The sequence below is a fragment of the Saimiri boliviensis genome, chromosome 2, assembly GCF_048565385.1.
Source record: "Saimiri boliviensis isolate mSaiBol1 chromosome 2, mSaiBol1.pri, whole genome shotgun sequence".
Lineage (NCBI taxonomy): Eukaryota > Metazoa > Chordata > Mammalia > Primates > Cebidae > Saimiri > Saimiri boliviensis.
The window spans coordinates 126,817,185-126,837,316 of NC_133450.1; the positions used below are offsets into that span (position 1 = coordinate 126,817,185).

The following is a 20,132-nucleotide window of genomic DNA, read 5'->3' on the forward strand; positions in this document are numbered from 1 at the left end:
AGCTTACGTACCTCTCTGAGGTCCCCTGTCTTTAGAAGTACTTTTATCTGTCCTTCATCCAGATAGGGTAAGACCTAGCAGTGTGTCTTATTATAGCATCATTACTATTTGAATCACTTTATATAATAGAAATCATTCTTCAGAGTGGCTTCTCAATTAATAATGGCCTATTTGTGTTTTTATGTGTGGCCAACCTATTGTATGAGAGGGAAGGCAGGAATAGTGACAGATTGTTTTGTTTTAATTCCTAAGGAAAATTTCAAACATATGCTAATGTATTAAGAATAGTATAATGAACTGTCTCATGTGCCTGTGACCCACTTCAACAGTTCTCGAGTTGAACAATATTTTGTCATCTGTATATTCCCCACCCCAGCTTCCCCAGACTGTTTTGAAACCAATTTCAGATATGACATCCTATTTAATTCATGAATTGTTCAGTCAGCAGACTTTATATTTATTTGTGAGGAATAGATAAGGAAAGGGGAAAAACTGGAAGGGGGAATCATTAGGACCCAGTTGCACAGACATTTGCATCTCACCCAGTGGAGATCCAGGCAGTCTCTGTGGGACTGGGAACAGCTGTGTTTAGGACCGATACTGGGGGAACAGGCCGAGGGAAGCATGGTCTTGGCAGTTTTCACATTGTTGGCTTCTCTTTGTCTGCAGCCAGCTTCATTCTCATTCTCTCTATCCTTGAATGTCCTGTTTTTAACTCTTCAGTGTTACTTTAGTGGGTTTGCAGGAGGCAGCAGTGATAAATTGCATGCATTTGGCATGCTGTGTTTTCCTGGAAGTCCCATTGACTTTAATTTCAATTAACAGTGGTTTTCATTTGCCAACTCTGGTGTTTTTCCACCATGCTGATAAGATATGCTCTAAACCTGTTGAAACCTAGGGTTTTAATTTTCATAGGGCACTTATTTATCCTTAACCATATATGGGAGTTTATCTCTCTGTGCCAGTAAGCAGAGTTTTGGGTCTCTCTTTTTTTTTTTTTTTTTTTTTTTTTGAGACGGAGTTTCGCTCTTGTTACCCAGGCTGGAGTGCAATGGCGCGATCTCGGCTCACGGCAACCTCCGCCTCCTGGGTTCAAGCAATTCTTCTGCCTCAGCCTCCTGAGTAGCTGGGATTACAGGCAAGCGCCACCATGTCCAGCTAATTTTTTGTATTTTTAGTAGAGACGGGGTTTCACCATGTTGACCAGGATGGTCTTGATCTCTCGACCTCGTGATCCACCCGCCTCGGCCTCCCAAAGTGTTGGGATTACAGGCTTGACCCACCGCGCCCGGCTTGGGTCTCATTTTTATAGAGTTTTTAGCTCTGTGAGACAACCTGCTTTAACTAGGGATTTCAATTCAAAATTTCTGCTTCACATGGACCCAGGTTTTATTGTCTATCCCTTGTAATTCTAACTGTATCTTAACACATCTCAGGGTTACTGTACATTTAGTATCTGCTGTCTGCTCAAATGCTCTAAGTTTTCTCTATTTGTGATACTAGGAGCTCAGAAATTCACTTAAGCATATTTTCCCCTCCTTTTAATTTATCCAGCATTTCTAGGTGATTAAGAGGGTTTCAGTGTTATTCATTATCCTGCCACACATACATCTGTCATCTCTGTAGGCTTATTCTGTGATTATGTGTCTCTTGAGGGAAAAAAAGATGCAGAAAGTCATTTAAACTATAATTTTCTGAAGTACTTGTGTTGTAAAACAGGTAGAAAATACTATAAGATGGAGGATACGCCGGGATGAAGAAGGAAATGAAATTAAAGAAAGCAATGCTCGGATAGTCAAGTGGTCAGATGGAAGGTGAGCACAAAATGCCTGAAGGGTATTGACATGCCCAGAGTGGGCAAGAGAGATCAAGTTTTGAAAAGCTTTTTATTTTTAAATTTATTATTATTGTTTTTGGAAATGGGGTCTCACTCTATTGCCCATGTTGGAGTGCAGTAACATGATAATAGCTCATTGGAGCCTCAAACTCCTAGTCCCAAGTGATCTTCCCACCTCCCAAGTGGCTGGGACTACTTGGCATGCACCACCCTGTGTGGCTTATTTAAAAAAAAAAAAAAAAAAGGCCAGGTACAGTGGCTCATACCTGTAATCCCAGCACTTTGGGAGGCTGAGGCGGGTGCATCACAAGGTCAGGAGTTGAAGACCAGCCTGGCCAAGATGGGGAAACTCCGTGTCTACTAAAAATACAAAAAAATTAGTTAGACATGGTAGGGGGCACCTGTAATCCCATCTACTTGGGAGGCTGAGGCAGAGAATTACTTGAACTCAAGAGGCGGAGGTTGCAGTGAGTTGAGATCGTGCCACTGAATTCCAGCCTGGGCAACAGAGTGAGACTCTGTCTCAAAAAAAAATTCCATGGACACAAGATATGTTGCTTAGGCTGGTCCTGAACTCCTGGGTTCAGGCGATCCTCTCACCTCCCAGAGTGCTGGGATTACAGGCGTCAACTACCGCACCCAGCCACAAATTGACATTTTAGAAAAATTTCCCTTCACTGGAAATGTAGTAGAGCCTGGTAAATGTCCCAGCATGTGTGACTTCTTTTTAGTCACTTTTTCTCATCACGACGTCTTTCTTATTTTCTTTCCTTCTGAATTCTATGTAAAAAGAGAAGATAGCAGTTGAATCACTTTTTTTTTTTTTTTTTTTTTTGAGATGAAGTCTTTCTCTGTCGCCTAGGCTTGAGTGCAGTGGCATGATCTCAGCTCACTGCAACCTCTGCCTCCTGGGTTCAAGCAGTTCTCCTGCCTCAGCCTCCCGAGTAGCTAGGACTATAAGCACGTGCCACCACGCCAGCTGATTTTTGTATTTTTAGTAGAGGTCGTGTTTTACCATGTTGGCCAGGGTGGGTGGTCTCAAACTCCTGACCTCATGATCCACCTGTCTCAGCCTCCCAAAGTGCTGGGATTACAGGTGTGAGCCACCATGCCAGCCTGAATTACCTTTTAAGTGAAGTAACATGGTAGAGTGAAAGCTTTATGACTTTAGTATATGAAATGATTCTTTTTTCCAGCATGTCCCTGCATTTAGGCAATGAAGTGTTTGATGTGTACAAAGCCCCACTGCAGGGCGACCACAATCATCTTTTTATAAGACAAGGTACTGGTCTACAGGGACAAGCCGTCTTTAAAACAAAACTCACCTTCAGGTAACTGTTATTATTATTATGTATTATTTCTTATGGTAAAAGCAGTCAAACATAGATGATTCCATAATGCTTGCCTCCTGATTGATGTAACCCCACAGTATAATTCAGCAAGAACCAAGATCTGGTGCATCGTTCTGAAGGTTCAAAGATTATTTTGTCAAATACACTAAAAGTTGCCATTTCTAAGGGAACCAGGTCATGCTAACCAGACTTACAAGAGACTGTTAGGTAAACCAGAATGTCAATGTATTTAATTCCATTGATTATCGTAACTGCCAAGAGGCCTAAAATACATGTGTCTGTTAGCCAGTGTGTCCTTTGTTTTTAGTGAAATTGACCTGGGAGACTAATAACTAGAGGTGGTTGTTGTGCATGCAGTTGAAAGAAGGGCATTGAGCTGGTCAGCGTGAGACGGGCCACCCCAGTGCCGTAGGCCTCGGCATCTAATACTACTGCAAAGATATGTCCTCCAAGCAGACTGGAATACTCAGCCTGTGAGGGCACTTTCCTTCTCTAGACTGAGTAGGTGCTGCACTGAGATGTTCATGTTTCTTGTTTCCTGGTTATAAGCAGACCATCCTCTTTGGGTAATGCTTATCTTTAGAGGGGCACAATAATGTTGGTTATGATTTAGCTTTCTGAGATTGTGAAGGTCAACACACAGGCTTTGGAATCAGTTAGACTCATATATGAATTCCATTTCCACTTGTATGACCTTGTGCTGCTTTCTTAACTTCTTTTTGCCTCAGTTTCCTAAATCTATAAAATAGGATAGTTATATTAACAATATTAATGTATTAGTATTAATTAAGAGTGATAGTAAGAACCACAGTTACTTTTGCACTAACCTATAGTATCTAATTAATGCTGCTTGAACATACGTATTTATTGCTTCTAGAAGGTGATCATACTATACAGTCTTTTTTACTTCAAACTTCTGTTTTTCATTTATGGAATAAGAATATCTCAGTGAGCCACAGAATGAAGAAAACTCACAATCTTCTACCTAGTATATTCAGTCTAGTGTCCCTGTCTATTTTTTCAGGTGACTAGGAAGTGATCACTGGGCTCTTACTTCTGTGATACGGGTATCACTGGCTCACAAATGTATTTGGTGAATAGTGAGATTCTCTTTGTTTCTTTGCTGGCAGACCTCACTCTACAGACAGTGCCACACATAGAAAGATGACTCTGTCACTTGCAGATAGATGTTCAAAGACACAGAAGATTAGAATCTTGCCAATGGCTGGTCGTGATCCTGAATGCCAGCGCACAGAAATGATTAAGGTATGTTTGCTAAGTGTTACCCTGGGATTGTTTGGTATATTAGGAAAGCATTTCCCAAAATGCTTGTTCATCATCTCTTATTGGCCCACCTTTTCCTCTTTCCAGCTGACATGAATAGGGAGCTGGTTTCATTTCCTCAGCATTTGCCAAACAGTGGGTGATGTGGCAATGGTAGTAAAACAGACACAGGGCTCAGGTTCTCTCTTACCAGGCCCTGAGAGTTCAGCAGCAAACTGGTGATTGAAATATTTGAATTTGCATGTATAAGTTCAAAGATCATTAAGTCATCTATGCTTTAGAATCCATGTCATAAGTCAGTGGAGATACTAGACAGTAGTGTAAAATAGAGAACAGACCAGGAGTTTGAATGAGAGAGTGCCTAAAGTAGACTCTGGTAAAGAATGTAAGACAAGTGGCTGGGTGCAGTGGCTCATGCCTGTAAACCCAGCACTTTGGGAGGCTGAGGTGGGCGGATTACCTGAGTTCAGGAGTTTGAGACCAGCCTGGCTAACATGGTGAAACCCCGTCTCTACTAAAAATACAAAAATTAGGTGAGTGTGGTGTTGGCTGCCTGTAATCCCAGCTACTCGGGAGGCTGAGTCAGGGACAGTCGCTCAAACCTAGGAGGCAGAGGTTGCAGTGAGCTGAGATCATGCCATTGCACTCCAGCCTGGGTGACAGAGCCTCTGTCTCAAAAAAAAAAAAAAAAAAAAAAGGAAGAATAAGACAAGTTTGTGGGTTTTTAAGGTCAATTTGTAACATTCTACCTGGTATATTTTCAAATTTGATCCAGCTGTTAATTGGGCATAAGTTTATTTGGGGCATTGCACCTAAATGATAGAGCATATGCTCGTACTGGCCATTGGCTTTTCCTGCTGCACTTGATTTGAGAAGCCATATGCAGTGGTACAGGCTTGTCATTTCTCCTTTCCATCTTCTCCTGACCCTACTAGATTTTGACCTTTGCCCAACCTGCCTCTTGTGATTACGTTGTTCAGTGCAGCAGGGCATGGTGAGGCTAAGACAGTTCATTTGCCTCAGGGCCTTTCTCACTGATCTTACAGTCAGGCTCTCCTGAAGGTTTGGCCCTGAGTCCTTGCTTTTTCTTCCATCCTGTATTTGTTTGTGGAGACAGATTAAACCAGGTCCAATAGCAGTACGTAACCCAGTGGTATATAGGGGCATTTGCTTTGGGGCTGGGCTTGTTCCATTTCCCACCTTTTCTCTGCAGGCTAAGGGAGCTGGAGAAACCTGCAGATTCCAGTCTCAGCATTATTGGAGAAGCTCTTGAACCACTTTTAGCATCACCCTATAACCTCTTCCATATCCCCAGCTCCCATAGAAATGTAGACAAGGAGTCAGTTTGTTCTTAGTTCCTGTACCACTGACAGTGATTTTTACTCTGACCTCAGTGCAGCCACATACTACTTAAAATAGTCTGTTTCATAGAATTTCTAGCAATAGAATTGGTATTGTATATGATAATACAGAGCAATTGGATGAGGAAGACCTTCAAAGAAATGCCAGAATATCCCCGAAACCTACCCAACACCACTCCTACCCCTAAACTGGTTTAACATCAAGGTGCAGAATGCCAGGCAGTGCAAAGGAAATGAAAGCTCTACCTTGTGGCTCTAGGACACTCCCCAGTTTGTCATAAGGATCCTTGAGGAGCTCTCTGGGTTGAGGGGCTGAGGGGCTGGGACCAGAATATCTGGGAACTATGAGAGTTTGATAGAGCTGGGGCAGATCAGGTGTCTTTGTGGTTCAGAGATGAACAGGAACAGGTGTCTGGTGGGCATGGATGGGGTCTCTCAGGTGGGTTGCTTTTCTTTGGGCTGAGTGGCAGCACAGAACACCAGGATGGCTCCCAAGGACACACCTGTGCCAATGCCAGTTGGGCTGGTTAGTGTCAGAGCTCCCTTCTGCTGCTTTACCCTTGCACTGCCTTCGAGCCTCCAAACCAAACCACAGGGCCCACGTGGAGCCACAGAGGTGTGATGGGAAACACAGACAGGACACCTATTGTCCTGGACCAGAAATTACATGCTATTTGTGATACAAGTGGGTTCAAGTGGACACAAAAGTAGCTTCTTTTTAGGTTAAAGAGGTGATTTGCTTCTTTACAGAAAGAAGAAGAACGTTTGAGGGCTTCCATACGTAGGGAATCTCAGCAGCGCCGAATGAGAGAGAAACAGCACCAGAGGGGGCTGAGCGCCAGTTACCTGGAACCTGATCGATACGATGAGGAGGAGGAAGGCGAGGAGTCCATCAGCTTGGCTGCCATTAAAAACCGATATAAAGGGGGCATTCGAGGTGAGTCGGGTGTGGAAATTACATTTCATCATTTCAGGGTTCTGGAGTTTGTCTTGGCATTGTACGTGGCTTTTTTTTTTTTTTTTTTTTTTTTTTTTCTTTTGAGACAGTGTCTCACTCTGATCTTGGCTCATACCAACCTCCTCCCGGGTTCAAGCGATTCTCCTGCCTCAGCCTCCCAAGTAGCTGGGATTACAAGTACCTGCCATGATGCCTGCCATTTTTTTTGTATTTTTAGTAGAGATGGCGTTTCACCATGTTGGCCAGGCTTGTCTGGAACTCCTAACCTCAAATGAGCTGCCCACCTTGGCCTCCCAAAGTGGGATTACAGGTGTGAGCCACTGTGCCTGGCAAGGACATTTTATTTTTAAAGAACCATTTGTTCTTTAAAATGAGTGATCCATTTCAAGTCCTAGTTCATTCAGGTGAGCTTGAAAAGTAGAAACTGCTGTTGTTCCCACTTTGAGTTTTATCTCTTGAGCTTTTGCTTTCTGACTTGAAAAATTATATTGGACCTTCTATCAGCTTTTTTTATTACCTAATTGGGAATCAAGAAATTAAACTATTTAGAAATTATGTGATATTTTCTTTCATTTTTCTACAGTTCTCTTAAATATTCTTTTGTGTATTTCCTCCTTTCACAAGTATCAATGATTTCTAATGGTTGATGTTTTTCCACACATACTGAATTTCAGGCAAATGCCCAACATGTGCATCCTATTTGATCCTCTAACATTATGATCTAGTTGCTCTTATATCCTTGTTCTTATTGAAGAAACTGAAACTTTGAGAGGTTGAGTAACTTTCCCAAAGACACATAATTGCTAAGTGGCCATTTCTTAAACCAAGGTCATCTGACTTCTGAGACATGTCCCAGCCATGACTCTATCCATCTGGTTCTCACCGAGGGGTTCCCCGAAGCCAATGGCAAGACAACATGCGGAAAAGCAAACTAAGAAGATCTGGCTGGTCTCCCAACCCTGCCTGCTCTATCTCTGCCCTGCCACTTTTTCGTTGTATAAGTTTTGAAAAGTGAGGGACGGTGGGGAGGGGGAAAAAAGTTTTGAAAAGTTACATGGGCTTCCTTAACTTCTGTTATCTTATCGTGACAAAAACAACCTATTAATAATGGTAGTTAGAACATAAGGTTGTTTTGAAGATTACATGATATAATACATTTAAAATACTTAGCCCAGAGCCTGGCACATAACAAGTAACTTTTTAAAACACCCAAATTTCTTTTTATCTGGCTGTCCCATGAAACTCATTCCTCCTTTTCTTGTAGTGACTGTATTTGGTCTGGTGACCTGTTATATATTACCTGCCTATTATTTATTTGGGGACCACAGTACAGAGGTTTCTTTTTTGTCAATGCTGATTTCCCATGGAAAAAGATTCAATTGTGTGGAAATAAGCCCACCAGAAATTAAATAAAAATTTTAAAAATCAGGATGCTTTAAGGGAGAGAGTTATGTAACATTCAGGTTGCCAGAGATTAAAAGTCTAGCACATGAGTCCAGTAGTGCTCAGTTCCATACAGTAATCAGATAGGCAAGGAGTAGGAACAAAGGGAAGGCTTTGGGTTTCCAGGAGGGGGGCTTGGTCTAAAGTCCTCTGCTCTTATTCTACCTGGAGGTTCACCTGGGTTTGGGCAGCAGAGCAGATGGACGCACCTCTCTGTCTCTGTTTGAAAGGTCTGCTGGGCAACAAATGATCTTTACAGGACCAGGAAACTACTTTCTTGCTTTATCTTCAAAGATGATTTTGGAATTAACTGTTAACCGGTGGAAGAATGTCTCCGGCTTATTTAATAGTTGACTTCGGACTGGGAGTGATGGCTCATGCCTGTAGTCCCAACACTTTGGGAGGCCAAGGCAGGTGGATCACCAGAGGTCAGGAGTTTGAGACCAGCCTGGCCAACATGGTAAAACCCTGTCTCTTAAAAAAAAAAAAAAAATAGTTGACTTCGGAAGAGTATGGTATCTGCCTCTTGATACCTTGCAAACAAGCCTTTTGATCTTTAAAAGTGGTCAGGTTTTTGTATTTTGAGAGGGTAAGTCTGCTTCATTTTATTCTAAATTTAAATTTATACTTACCTTTAAGTCAAAAACTTTAAAATTATTTGGTTCCTCTGGGAGGAAATATACAGAGGGAACTAAAGATATTTATCAGAACAAAACATTAAAGAATGAATAGATCACTGTCTTTGAAAGTCACTCACAGCTGGGGACAGTGGCTCATGCCTATAATCCCAGCACTTTGGGAGGCTGAAGAAGGAGCACTGTTTGATTCCAGGAGTTCAGGCCAGCCTGGGCAACATGGCAAGACTTTGTCTCCACTAAAAGGAAAAAAAAATTAGCTGGGCACAGTAGCCCACACCTGTGGTCCCAGCTACTTGGGTGGCTGAGGCAGGAGGATCACCTGTGCCCAGGAGGTCAAGGCTGCAGTCAGCCATGGTTGCGCCACTGCACTCCAGCCTGTGTCACAAAGCAAGACACTGTCTCAGAAAACAAAAAAAAGGTCACTCACAATCTGCTTCTATGCTTTTGCTTTCAGAGGAACGAGCCAGAATCTATTCATCAGACAGTGATGAGGGATCAGAAGAAGATAAGGCTCAACGATTACTCAAAGCAAAGAAACTTACTAGTGATGAGGTAAGACCAAATTTATTCAATTCTATGGGTTTGTCTTGTATTCAACTGGTTTGAATGAAGAGCTCAGAGATCAGGCAAGCACAAATTAATTGTCTACACATTTCACTGAAAACTAGTCAGATAAATGCAGTAACAAGACACAGTGACCCAGAGAAGGATCTGTTACCTGTGCTTAGAGAGGTTCTAGAGGGCTGCATGGAGGATGAGACTTCTTGCTGGGTGTTGAAGAGTGTGCAGAAACTTGCTGGGCAAAGTCCTGTCTCTGGTAGGTCACTCCAGATAGAGGGAAAGGCCTGGAAGAAAAGGTGCAGGTTCCTGACATACCAAGGTTCATCTAAGAAAAAATGACAGATCATTTCGTGTGGTAGACCGGAGGGTGTATCTCCTTTTTGTAAAAATTCTCAGTATTTTTTTAAAATACGAAAATAATTTGTTCCTGGCTGGGTGTGGTGGCTCATGCCTGTACTCCCAATATTTTGGGAGGCCCAGGCAGGCAGATCGCTTGAGCTCAGGAGTTTGAGACTAGATTTGGCAACATAGGGAGACCCCATCTCTACAAAAAAATACAAAAATTAGCCGGGCATAGTGGTGCATGTCTGTAGTCTCAGCTACTCCAGAGTCTTGAAGGTGGGAGGATTGCTTGAGCCTGGGAGGTTGAGGCTGATGCTGTAGTGAGACACGATTGCACTACTGCACTCCAGCTTGGGCAACAGAATGAGACCCTGTCTCAAAAAAAAAGAGTAATTCATTCTTAGGTTGGGAAAACCTGTTTCCTTTGAAATCATATTGAATAATTTAATAAATTGAAACAATTTTTTATTATTGACATAAATTATTTTAAGATAATTTTAAAATATTTTATCTAGGCCAGGTGTAGTGGCTCATCCCTGTAATCCTGGCACTTTGGGAGGCTGAGGTGGGTGGATCACAAGGTCAGGAGTTTCAAGACGAGCCTGGCCAAGATGGTGAAACCCCATCTCTAGTAAAACTGTAAAAATTAGCCAGGCGTGGAGGTAGGTGCCTGTTGTCCCAGCTTCTTGGGAGGCTGAGGCAGGAGAACTGCTTGAACCCAGGGGGCAGAGGTTGCAGTGAGCTGAGATCACGCGACTGTACTCCAGCCTGGGCAACAGAGTGAGACTCCATCTCAAAAAAAAAAAAAATTATTTTTTTAACAGTATCCTTTCCATATTATAAAAGACTAGGTCCTGAGAACTTTTTCTTTCTTTTTTTTTAACACCCTAGTGAGTGTTTAACACCCCACTGAGTGATGTAGAGATACTGAGAAATTTTAAGTCTTAATTATACCAGTGAAATACTGTATAAAGTAAAATACTATATGGTATAACAGATGGTAAAAAGTGATAAGGAGACAAATTATGCAGGAAACGGATATAGAGAATGCTCTGGGGGGTCTTGGGAGGATGTTGTACTTTTAGAGATGCTGTTCAGGGAAGCGCTCACTGGAAATGGTGATCCTTGAATAAACTCTGAAGGTAGTGACAGTGAACTGTTCAGCTCTCTGAAGAGTATTCCATGCAGAATTAGGAAGTGCACAGGCCTTGAGGTGGGAACCTACCTGGCATGTGTAAAGAAAGCACAGGGGCTGAAGCTGGAGCCTTGTGAGTGAGAGTCAGAGGTCAGAAACGTGATGAGGCCAGATCACTTAGGGCCTCACACCATTGTAAGGCTGTGTGTGTGTGTGTGTGTGTATAGAGAAAAGGTTTCAGCATGTTACCCACACTGGTCCTGAATTCCTGGGCTCAAGCAGTTTGCCTGCCTCAGCTTCCCAAAGTGTTGGGATTACAGGCATAAGCCACTTTGTCGGCCTCTTTTTTTGGATTTTCATTCTGAGTGGTATAGGAAGCCATTGGAGGTTTTGAGCAGAGGAGAGATGATATGATTTAACTCTTAGTAGGATCACTGACTGCTTTGTTGAGATACGTTTATTGTGCCTGTGAAATAATGGCCTAACCTGTTTCCCAGGTATTTATAGATCAAGGTAGCATAGCAGAGCTGAGAGAGTAGCACCTTTTTTTTTTTTTTTTTTTTTTTTTTTTCTGAGACGGAGTTTCGCTCTTGTTACCCAGGCTGGAGTGCAATGGCGCGATCTCGGCTCACCGCAACCTCTGCCTCCTGGGTTCAGGCAATTCTCCTGCCTCAGCCTCCCGAGTAGCTGGGATTACAGGCATGAGCCACCATGCCCAGCTAATTTTTTGTATTTTTAGTAGAGACGGGGTTTCACCATGTTGACCAGGATGGTCTCGATCTCTTGACCTCGTGATCCACCCGCCTCGGCCTCCCAAAGTGCTGGGATTACAGGCTTGAGCCACCGCGCCCGGCGAGAGTAGCAGCTTTGCTGTCTTAAAAGACTGCCTAGGTTTGAATTCTGCTTCTGCCACTGAAATCTTTTCTTAAATGTCTGGCTTTTCTGAACCTCGTTTTTCTCTCAGTGTTGCTATAAAATTAAAAGTGTATATCATGTGTATAAATTAATAGAGTTTTATTATACATAATGTATATGAAAGTATATAATATGAATATATATTTATATTATGATGAGATGAAGACATCATTAATATTTCAAAGTGTGATGAAATTGGAATTTTTAAGAGGCACATGGAAACAGATTGTTGACCATTTCAGTGTTTGTTATCTGACAGGCACGCCTAAACTCTGTAAGATAAGGACTTTCCTTAAGTATCATTCAGGAGTAAATCAGTAATGTACCAAACAGCATGATTATTAGCAATTAAAAATTATAACTAAGTTTTAAAAAAATTCTTATTTCTATCCTTCACCCTAACTGGTACCTTTGTGAAGCTATGTAGCTAAAATTCCTATTTTCTTCTTCAGTGTCTTTACCTAAAATATATTTTACCCTCTTGAAACATGTTTTCAACAGTTATGCAATTTTACAGCAATTTTCTTTCACAAGATTTCTGGCTTCCATTATCATTATTGAAAAATGAGCTTTTGGCTGGGTGTGGTGGCTCACACTTGTAATCCCAGGACTTTGGGAGGCTGAAGCGGGCAGATCACAAGGTCAGGTGTTCAAGACCAGCCCAGCCCATATGGTGAAACCTCATCTCTACTAAAAATACAAAAATTAGCTGGGCGTTGGAGTGGGGGGGTGCCTGTAGGCCCAGCTGCTCAGGAGGCTGAGGTAGAATTGCTTGAACCCAGGAGGTGGAGGTTCAGTGAGCCGAGAACTCACTGCACTCCAGCCTGGGAAGATTCTGTCTCCAAAAAAAAAAAAAAAGGAAGAAAAGAAAAATGAGTTTTCTAATGGTCATTTCTTTTGGCACTTTGAATATGCCATCTTCTGCCTTCTGCCCTCCATTGTTCTGATAAGACGCCAGCTCTTTATCATCTTGAGATTCCTTTGTATGTGACAAGACATTTTTCTCTAGCTGCTTTCAGGAATTTTTCTTTCAGCATTTTTACTGTGAGGTGTCTGCATGTGTTTCTCTTTGCATTTATTTTACTTGCAATTTGTTGAGCTTCTTGGATATATAGGTTAATGTTTTTCAACAGATCTGGGAATTTTTCAGTCATTGTTTCATTGAATATTTTTTCTGCTGTTTTCCGACCTCTCCTGTTATTCTCATTATGTGTATGTTGGTGTGTTTAGCGGTGTCTTGTATTTCTCTGAAACTCTATTCGTTTTTCTTAATTGTTTTCTCCATTCTTCAGATTGCATAGTCTCTGGCAATCCATCATCAAGTCTGCTGATTGTAGTTCAAATCTACTGTTGTGCCTCTCTGGTCACATTTCATTTCAGTTAATGTTTCAGTTCCCATTTGATCCTTTTTGATCATTTCTATCACTTTATTGATATTCTCTCTTGGTAATACATTGTTATCATGCCATCCTTTATTTCTTTAAGCACGATTTTCTGTAGTACTTAGAACCTATTTGTTATGGCTGCTTTATTGCTTTTCTCTGTTAAATTTGACATGTGGTCACTCTCATAGGCAGTTTTGGGAACATGCTCTTTTCCCTGTGTATGAGCCATGCTTTCCTGTTGCACTGCTGTCTGGTAGTGTTTTTGATAACTGGACATTTTAGTTAATATGCTGTAGCAGCTCTGCACATTGATTCCCTTCTCTCGTCTCTGGGCCTTTTTGTTACTGTTTGTTTTGTTTGAAGATACTGATTTGCTTGTTGATTTGTTTTGTAACTTAGCTATGCTTTTTTCCCCATAGTGGGAAGCCTTTGGTGGTGTTTGTTCCTCAGGTGGTACGGCCTTGGGCTGTGCACAGTAACCCATGGGTGACAGTGGTTTTTAGCAGGGCTCTTGACTGACTGTATCCCTGATATCTCTCTCTGCTGTTGGGCTTCACTACTTTTGAGTTCATTACTCTGTTGTTTTCAATAATGCCCTGGAGCATAAATTGCTCTGTAGTCTTATCAAATTACATTTGAGCTGGGGTAGTTTTTGAGGCCAGTTTTTGAGGTTTGTTCCGACCTCGGGAGGCTTTTCTTCAGGCTCTTTCCATGGTTCTCTGTGGTGAACTAGCTGGTCTATGATTGTGCTTGTTTTCTTTATTAAGAGGAGCTATATATTTTTTAGAGCACCTTTAAACTTGACCTTTCCCACATTCCATTTCAAATAATCTGTTACTTTGGGGAGATTTCTGGAGGTCTCTTTGTACAGACTGTCTCTTTTAGGTAAAAAATCTCTGAGCCTTTACTCTTGAGTGCTAGGTAGGTCTCTCCCAGCATAGAACCTTTGCCTTACTTGGGTGAGCTGGGATGAGAGTGACTAGGACCCCAGTATTCTTGGCCTATGGAGCCTGGGAGAGCCTCCATTCTGTGAGTGGAGGAGGTAGCAAGAAGAGAGTTCCCACCCTCTCAGTTTCATTGTCTAGGAACATAGTCATTTGATTTGGAGTTAGGATAAGAAATGCTGGCAACCTGCCCCTCCCAGTGAGATACCAGTGCCTTGATTGGGAGCTTGGAGGAGCAGGGGGGTCTGTCTCGTTGGCCACTTCGACTCACAGTGGAGCCTCCTTCAAGCTGAGCTGGGGCACAAAGAGGGGTGGCTTAAATGCCAGTGCTTCTCACTGTTTTTACAGTTTTCGTAGATTTTTTTTAATTTTTTTTTTTTCTTTAAAGATGGGGTTTCACCATTTGGTCAGGCTGCTCTTGAACTCCCGACCTTAGGTGATCCGCCCGCCTTGGCCTCCAAAGTGCTTGGATTATAGGCGTGAGCCACCACGCCCGGCCTTTAGTAGATTTTCTTGAATAAATGTTTCTTCAGTTGCTATTTGCATTTGGGATTTTATCTTGTTTTCTTGCTCTCACATTGATTTGTTTATATTTTACCCATTGTTATTTTCAGTAGGACTTTTGTTCAAAGTATTGTTCTGCCATATTGCAGGAAGTGGATATTTTGTTCCTGTTATCTATAATTTTAAGATATTTTGATCATTTTGAGCTTCCATGAGCCCTTTCTCATGTGAAGAAAAAATCTATTATTAGACTATTTTTAGTCACAACATTTAATATTTCCCAATCATTCTTGGAAGTGACATGCTGTGTAAGATAACCAGACCAAAAAAAAAAAAAAAAAACACCCAAAAAACATGTTTTCTTTTTTTTGAGACGGTCTCACTCTGTCACCCAGCCTGGAATACAGTGGTGGTATTCGTGACCACAGCTCACTGCAGCCTTGACCTCCTGGGCTTAAGCAGTCCTCCTGCCTCATCTCCTGTGTAGCTGGGACTACAGGTGTGCACCACCACACCCAGCTATTTTTTTATTTTTTATACACAGGGATTTCACTTTGTTGCTCAAGCTGGTCTCAAACTCCTGGGCTCAAGGGATCCTTTCCCCTCAACTACCCAAAGTGCTGGGATTACAGGCGTGAGCCAGTGTACCTGGCACTAGACAAATTTTTTTTTTTTTTTTTTGAGACAGAGTCTCATTCTGTCACCCAAGCTGGAGTGGAGTGGCACCGTCTTGGCCCACTGCAACCTCCACCTCCTGGGTTCAAGCGATTCTCCTGTGTCAGCCTTCCAAATAGCTGGGATTATAGGCACCCGCCACCATGCCCAGCTAAATTTTGTATTTTTAGTAGAGACAGAGTTTCACCACATTGGCCAGGCTGGTTTTGAACTCCTGACATCAGGTGATTGGCCTGCCTTGGCCTCCCAAAGCGCTGAGATTACAGATATGAGCCACTGTATCTGGCCTAAATTTGTTTCATTGTTCTGCAACATAGTTGTTTTAAATTAGATGAGGCAACATCTTAATGATGCATTTACAGTGTTGAACTGTTGGCAAGCATGAGTCCTCATCTAAGCAGATGCTATTTATTCTTGGCAAGTAGAAACCGAATGAAAATTGTGAAGTGTCATGGGACTTCTGTTTATTCCTAGTATTCTCAGAAATGAGATTTTTTAAAAAAGTGATTTATCAGATAGCCTTCTTCTAGGCTGGGCAGTTGCAAACCTATACTGCCTGACTTAAAAATGCCTCTTGGGAATGGCCTCCTAGCTGTTACAGGAACTGCCCTCTACCTCCCTTACCCAAATACTCTCAGGTCTTTCTGCACTCTTCCCGTTCCTTCCCTGACAACAGAGATTTTACTTCCACCTGGACCTCTCAACCCCTGCCACTACTTCTTTATGTTACCCTAGTTTGAGTCCTGGTCATGGGTTACAACAAGAAAGAATAGGAGCATTCCTGTTATAAGTCCCTCTCTGTGCTTTGCACATTAAAGCCCACCCAGACACCAGCAGCCTGGGTACACCTCTGAGATTAAGGGAAGTTTTCAGGCTCCAGGTTCCCAGTCCAGAGAACACCATTGTCACCATAGCATGCCTTGAACTGGGGACAAGCGCCAGTCTATATTAGAGTGAACTGCATCATTGATTTTGGTGCTACCATTTCCTACTTGTATGGCCTTGGGCTAGTCATCTCATATTTCTGAGTCTGTTTCTTCTCCTGATCATTGGAGTTTATACTTGCTGTCTTGTAAAGTTACTGCATTACACAGTATTAATAAATAACAGATTTGAAAGTAACACAATGATATGTAGTAGCTGAACAGAAAATGTTTTCCCTCCTCCAACAGTCTAAGTTACCAAAAAGAAGAAAAATGCAAAAGAGAGCTTCCTATTCACCGTCATTTTTTAAAGTAGTTATAACTTTTCAAAATCTAAATTACCTCAATGATTTAGAGAAATAGGTAGGGGGAGAAACTGTGTACTGCTCTTCTGTTCCCCAGGAGTCTGGGAAAAAGGGAAAGACCCAAGCTGAAAGAAAGATGGAGACAATGGAAAGGGAAGGTATCAAGGCCAATCCTCAGCTTTCTTAGACAAAAGAGGTACCTGCTGTGAAGGATTAGTCAGAGTGTGGTGCCGGGCACACACTCTGTGTCTCTTTCCTCTCCAGCTCACCCTCTTGAGACTCCATTTCACCTTTGACAACACAGCCTTATCTTCATAACTGTGGACTGCCTGTTTCTGTATCTACAGGGACCTGCATTCATGACTATTAGCAAGCTTTCTTTTAGACTTAATGAAAATATTTTTGTCATTTACTGCATTTATATATGACACAGGGAGCTGTTCCAGTTATGTTCAGTAAAGCAGCATCCCACATGTGTAATTTCACAAAATGAAGTCATCCTGAAGGATTCTGTCACCTTATTAAGTCCTGGGAGTCTGAGGAACTATACATCTTTCCTCTGTGTGGCGTATTTATTTATATATTTATTTATTGCTTGCTTGCTTGCCAGCCAGGCTGGTCTCTAACTCTTGACCTCAAGTGATCTGCCCACCTCAGCCTCTCAAAGTGCTAGGATTATAAGCATGAGCCACCACGTGAAGTCTATTTATTTTATTTTTTAAAATTTTTTTGTAGCAGTTAGTTAATTATTATTATTTTTGGTAGAGACAGATGTCTTACCATGTTGCCCAGATTGGTCTCACTCAAATTCCTGGCCTCAAGTGATCCTCCCACTTTGGCCTCCCAAAGCCCTGGCATTAGAGGCATGAGCCACTGCACCCATTTCCCTTTGCTGTGTTTGTCTGTGCTTATGTGTAGCTGCCAGGGAGGTCAGTCCTTGGCAGCTTTCTAAAGCAGAATTTCACAGCTTCTCACTCCAGAGGTTAGATTAGGACTGGTGCCAATGAGACTTCTTTGGGAGAGCCCTGGCTGTCTCCTGGTTGCTGCTATCCAGGGTCCTTTAGGACAGGCTGTACCGTCTTTTAGAAGTACCATGCTAGTTCTTTTAGTGATTCAAATTTCATCTCATTAAAGGATTTTAGAGCTGAAGAGACATACCAGGGCTCACTTTTGGAAGGTTACTAAAAAATAGTGATTGCATGTAAAATGTTTTAAGATAAGATTTTTCCATTGAAAATTAGAAGACAAGTAGTGTGATTGAATGTGCTTTTTGCCTGTGGGGCCAGAAGAGAAGTATTTGGGTTTGCTATAGCCTGCAGAATAGAAAGGAGAGGCTCTTGTCACTTCTTGTGGGGCAGGATCCATCTTTCAGTATTGCTGTTTAGGTAATTTCACTGCTGCCAACTGGGAAGTAAATGAAGGAGGAGGAGGACTTCTCTAAATCCCTTATTGTGGATTCATGACTTTCCCCCTATGAATTGTCCTATGGCCTTTCAGGTCTGTGGGAGTGTATTTGGAAGGAAACAAGTGTCAGATGCTATATTGTCTCTCAGAGGGCCAGCCATGGGAACCATCAGAAAAAAGTGGGCATACCATGTTGCATTCTACATCTGGCAGCTTGTGGTCACAGCAGCAAGATGTCTGGCTTTCCCCAACTTCAACCTTCAAACTGTTTGTTCATCCCATTTAATTTTTTTTTGTTTGAGACAGAGTCTTTCTTGCTCTGTCACCCAGGCTGGAGTGCAATGGTGCAGTCCGGCTCACTGCACCCTCTGCCTCCCAGGTTCAAACAATTCTCCTGCCTCAGCCTCCTGAGTAGCTGGGATTACAGGCGCCCACCAGCATGCCCGGCTAATTTTTGTATTTTTACAGAATTTAACCATGTTGGCCATGCTGGTCTCAAACTCCTGACCTCAGGTGATCCACCTGCCTCGACCTCCCAAAGTCCTGGGATTACAGGCATGAGCCACTGCGCGTGGCCCATCCCATTTAATTTTTGGTGGAGAAGCCAGTTAATAGTATTCTGGAGTGTCACATTTAGTGTCAGTTTAATACGTTTTTTATATTTAGATATTGACATGTTTAAATGCTATCTATAAAAAGTATTTTTTAGATAACTACCTAATTTATTTGTTTCTATTAGAACACTGTACAGAATGATTTTTTTTTTTTTTTTTTTTTTTTTTTGAGATGGAGTTTTGCTCTTGTTACCCAGGCTGGAGTGCAATGGCGCGATCTCGGCTCACCGCAACCTCCGCCTCCTGGGTTCAGGCAATTCTCCTGCCTCAGCCTCCTCAGTAGCTGGGATTACAGGCACGTGCCACCATGCCCAGCTATTTTTTTTGTATTTTTAGTAGAGACGGGGTTTCACCATGTTGACCAGGACGGTCTCGATCTCTTGACCTCGTGATCCACCCGCCTCAGCCTCCCAAAGTGCTGGGATTACAGGCTTGAGCCACCGCGCCCGGACTCAGAATGATTTAAAACAGAGGAAACTTGTGTATGGATACCCTTTAATGCCTTCAGATATTTTTTTAAAAACCTTTATGATGTGAGTTTTTAATGCATTGAAACAAATTGTTCTAAAAAACCAGTCTTTGAAATGCTGATTTTTAAGGCTGGGCGCGGTGGCTCACACCTGTAATCCCAGCACTTTGGGAGGCTGAGGCGGGTGGATCACGAGGTCAAGAAATCGAGACCATCCTGGTCAACATGGTGAAACCCCGTCTCTACTAAAAATACAAAAAATTAGCTGGGCATGGTGGCACGTGCCTGTAATCCCAGCTACTCAGGAGGTTGAGGCAGGAGAATTCCCTGAACCCAGGAGGCGGAGGTTGCGGTGAGCCAAGATCGCGCCATTGCACTCTAGCCTGGGTAATGAGCGAAACTCTGTCTGAAAAAAAAAAAAAAATACTGATTTTTTAGATAATAAAAAGTGAAATGCTGAAGAGGCAGAGAAAAAAAGTTTGAGAAATTACCTGTTCATGGTAAAAATATACCAACAGGACAAGTGGTTAGACAAGCAGAACTTCCTTGGGAGAGCCCCCACCTCTGTGGCAAATCCTGTCTGCAGTTTTCTGCACACACTGCGCTGTGTTCAAAGGTTACTCCATGAGAAATTAGCTCACAGTTGCTAACACCTCACAATCTTCCTCACAATCCTCAGCAACAGTTACTTTGAGCTGTCAGAGGGTCATTAAGCTCAGAGCTACTTTTGATAAACCATCCTAAAAACCATCCTAAAAATGTTCTTTATTGACCTGTAGATTTGTAAAAATTTTATCTGTTTAGGAAGGTGAACCTTCTGGGAAGAGAAAAGCAGAAGATGATGATAAAGCAAATAAAAAGCATAAGAAGTACGTGATCAGTGATGAAGAGGAAGAAGAAGATGATTGAAGTATGAAATGTGAAAACGTTTTATATATTTTATTGTACAGATTGTTATAAATATGTAAACATGAGTTATTTTGATTGAAATGAATTGACTTGCTTTTGTGTAATTTTAATTGTAATAAAAAATCTAAAAGCAAGGCTATGTTCAAGAAATCTACTTTTCCCAAAGCAAACTGA

At 42.1% G+C, this 20,132-nt stretch overlaps 1 protein-coding gene across 2 annotated transcripts in view; it reads left to right on the top strand.

The window, feature by feature from the left end:
* Nucleotides 1-20,043, top strand: part of LEO1 (LEO1 homolog, Paf1/RNA polymerase II complex component) — a 36,618-nt gene extending 16,575 nt beyond the window's left edge. For both annotated transcript variants that reach the window (XM_039462847.2, XM_074394238.1), the window contains exons 7-12: nt 1,720-1,814; nt 3,034-3,168; nt 4,320-4,455; nt 6,585-6,771; nt 9,328-9,425; nt 19,854-20,043. In XM_039462847.2, the coding sequence (XP_039318781.1) occupies nt 1,720-1,814; nt 3,034-3,168; nt 4,320-4,455; nt 6,585-6,771; nt 9,328-9,425; nt 19,854-19,958 (756 nt within the window). In that variant the 3' untranslated portion in view covers nt 19,959-20,043. The remainder of the gene's footprint in view (nt 1-1,719; nt 1,815-3,033; nt 3,169-4,319; nt 4,456-6,584; nt 6,772-9,327; nt 9,426-19,853) is intronic.
* The last annotated feature ends 89 nt before the right edge of the window (nt 20,044-20,132 follow it).